The following is a 2,487-nucleotide window of genomic DNA, read 5'->3' as shown; positions in this document are numbered from 1 at the left end:
AAACACAAAATCGAGTGCACCTCCACAGGCTGCCTGACGTATTTTGGACCAGATCTTCCTCTCCTTTAGCCTGAGTAGTCCCATGGAGCCCAGCAGCTGCTCTGATCTTAGACCTGATCTGAGCTCGCTCTCATCCAGACCTTTTAGCACTACAAAGGAGCCTTGCCTGTTCACTGCCGAGCCACCAGCCTGGCTGAGCTCACTGGAGGCCATGGGAGGTTGTGCAGACTCAGCTTGAGGCTCCAGGAAGCTTTCCACAGGAGCATCAGGCATGCTTCTGCCCATCAATGAACTGTTTTCAGCAGCAAATCAGTGGGATCTGGCACTAGGAACAGTCATTAACGCAGAGAATGGAGCAGAGATTACTACAGCTCATGCACATAAAATCAGCAGAATTTAATCAGCAGAGGGATTGTAGCAGCTCCCAAAGGGAACAAGCTGATTCATCAGTTGAGAGCCCCAAAACACAAAACTGTCTGCAAACACGATGAACTACAGACTAGTAACTTCATTAACTGCTTTTACTCAGCTGCTGCTCCATCCTGAGCAGAACTGAGCCTGGATTCTTGGAATAGGACAAAAGCAGTACAAAAGAAAAGATACTTATTTCAGCCTGCTGAGTGTTTTACAAACCACAGTCTCAGTTCTTCCAAATTTGATGCCTGCACTTAGATGTTTCTCTGAACTAGTTTTCCTCGTGTCATTGAGTTCAGCAAGAGTTTCACTACCATGTGTCTACAGGAAGTTAAACACAGTGAAACACATCACTTAAAGTTGATGGGCCTTTATTTAAACTAAGGAGCCACTGGGTTGTCCTGCATGTTTCAGGGTTTGTCAGTGGGAGGCTCCAGTGCTAGGCTCAAATCAATGTAATGTCTCAGAGCTGGATGATAGGAGAGACCATGTGTTGGTTTGGAGAACCTTGTGATGGGTGCCCTGCACTGGATTAAAGTGGTTCCAAGCCCTCTGGATAACTGGTGTGACAGCTCAGAGCAAAGCACGCTCTGTGGGATGCACTCAGACATGGAATGAACTCCTCTAGTGACACAACAAATCCCATGACTATCCCATGCCTTTGGAGAACGCCTCAGAGCTCTCCTCTATGAGACCTTTCTTGTCTAAGGGTAACACAACACTGATGCTTTCTCTCGCCTGAAGCCTCACAACCAGCTCCACAACAAAGATCCTGAAATAAATGAACTTAATATAAATACCCCATAAAAATACACTTACCTAAAATATAAGACACCCCACAAGCAAGAAGTTTTATTCAAAAGGGGAATTACCAGAAATTCTAGAGAATTTTGATTCTGTGTGAGAGACACAGAGACGCTGCGGTGATGGGCATTGGTGTAAACCTGAACAGACAGTTGGCCCACACAGTTTCAACTGCAGGGAGGAAATAAATTCTCCCTCAGGCTCATGTAAACCATGGGAAACCTCCAGCACCCAGGGAAGCTGTGCTGAGATAAAACTGAAGCTCATAACCACATGTCAGCAGAAGGCTGCAGTCCATGGATGTATTTTAAGCATGCTGGCAGGCAGCTTTCCAGCACCAGGGAAGCTCTGCAAGGACTGCGCACAATGAAACAGGTACCACTGCTCTCTTGTGTGAGGATTTTCCGACTAGGAACCCCTCTCCCAAGTCTGAAAGCTTTTCATGTGAGGGACAGCAAGCACCACTGAGCACATGTAAAGTTTCTCTGCAGAACTCTGCTGCATCAGACCTCTGCCCTCCTGCTGCAGCTGTGCCTTGGAGCGGGGATGCCCCCACCCCTCACCCCACCTCACCAGGGCTGGTGCAAGACTCACCACTCGGGGCTTCTGCTGGTCCAGGGTCTGCAGGAAGGCCGGGGTCTGGTCCAGGGTGCGCTCGGGGTCACTGGAGATGTCCTCCTCGGACTCCTCCCAGGACGAGGAGAAGCCAGTGGAAGATGCTGAGGATGATGAGAGCTTCCGGACGGGCAGGCTGCCAGGGGGCACGGCGCCCGCCTCCTCCTCCGGGCCCCCCAGGTCCGTGACGATGACGGCAGGGATGCTTCCGCCAATGGCTGGGTGCTGGCCCTTAAGTCCTGTGGGGGCCACCACCACCTCCTCTTGCCGTGGTGCAGGCCCTGACTGCTCCAGGGGGCTGCTGCTCTCTGCCTGCCCTGCAGCTGGGACCACCATCACTGCCGGAGTGAGTGGGCTCCTGGAGGGCTCTGCAGTGCTCAGACAAACTTGCACCCCACCAGCATCAGGGGCCTTGCTCTCCCCGTGGGCTCGCAGCCGGGGTCCAGTTCCAAGTGCCACCACTGGCGCCGTGGGGCTGGCTGGATGGGGCCGGGCTAGCTGGGGGCTCCGGGGTGGCTGGAGAGCAGAGCTGTGTGCCTGGATGTGTGCCTCGAAGAGCCCCACTTTCTGGTTCACCTGCACATTGTGCAGCTCCCGTTGAAGCTGACGTGCCATGGGGGGTCCTGGCTGTCCCTCTTCGCCTCGGCTGCCCCG

At 53.0% G+C, this 2,487-nt stretch overlaps 1 protein-coding gene across 1 annotated transcript in view; it reads right to left on the bottom strand.

Moving 5' to 3' along the window:
- Nucleotides 1–2,487, bottom strand: part of ITPKB (inositol-trisphosphate 3-kinase B) — a 68,114-nt gene that overhangs the window by 64,068 nt on the left and 1,559 nt on the right. The window contains exon 2 of the mRNA XM_008630564.2: nucleotides 1,813–2,481. Coding sequence (XP_008628786.2) covers nucleotides 1,813–2,481 — 669 coding nt within the window. The remainder of the gene's footprint in view (nucleotides 1–1,812; nucleotides 2,482–2,487) is intronic.

The sequence above is a fragment of the Corvus brachyrhynchos genome, unplaced genomic scaffold (assembly GCF_000691975.1).
Source record: "Corvus brachyrhynchos isolate BGI_N302 unplaced genomic scaffold, ASM69197v1 scaffold101, whole genome shotgun sequence".
NCBI lineage: Eukaryota > Metazoa > Chordata > Aves > Passeriformes > Corvidae > Corvus > Corvus brachyrhynchos.
This window is presented reverse-complemented; position numbering and strand designations above follow the sequence as displayed.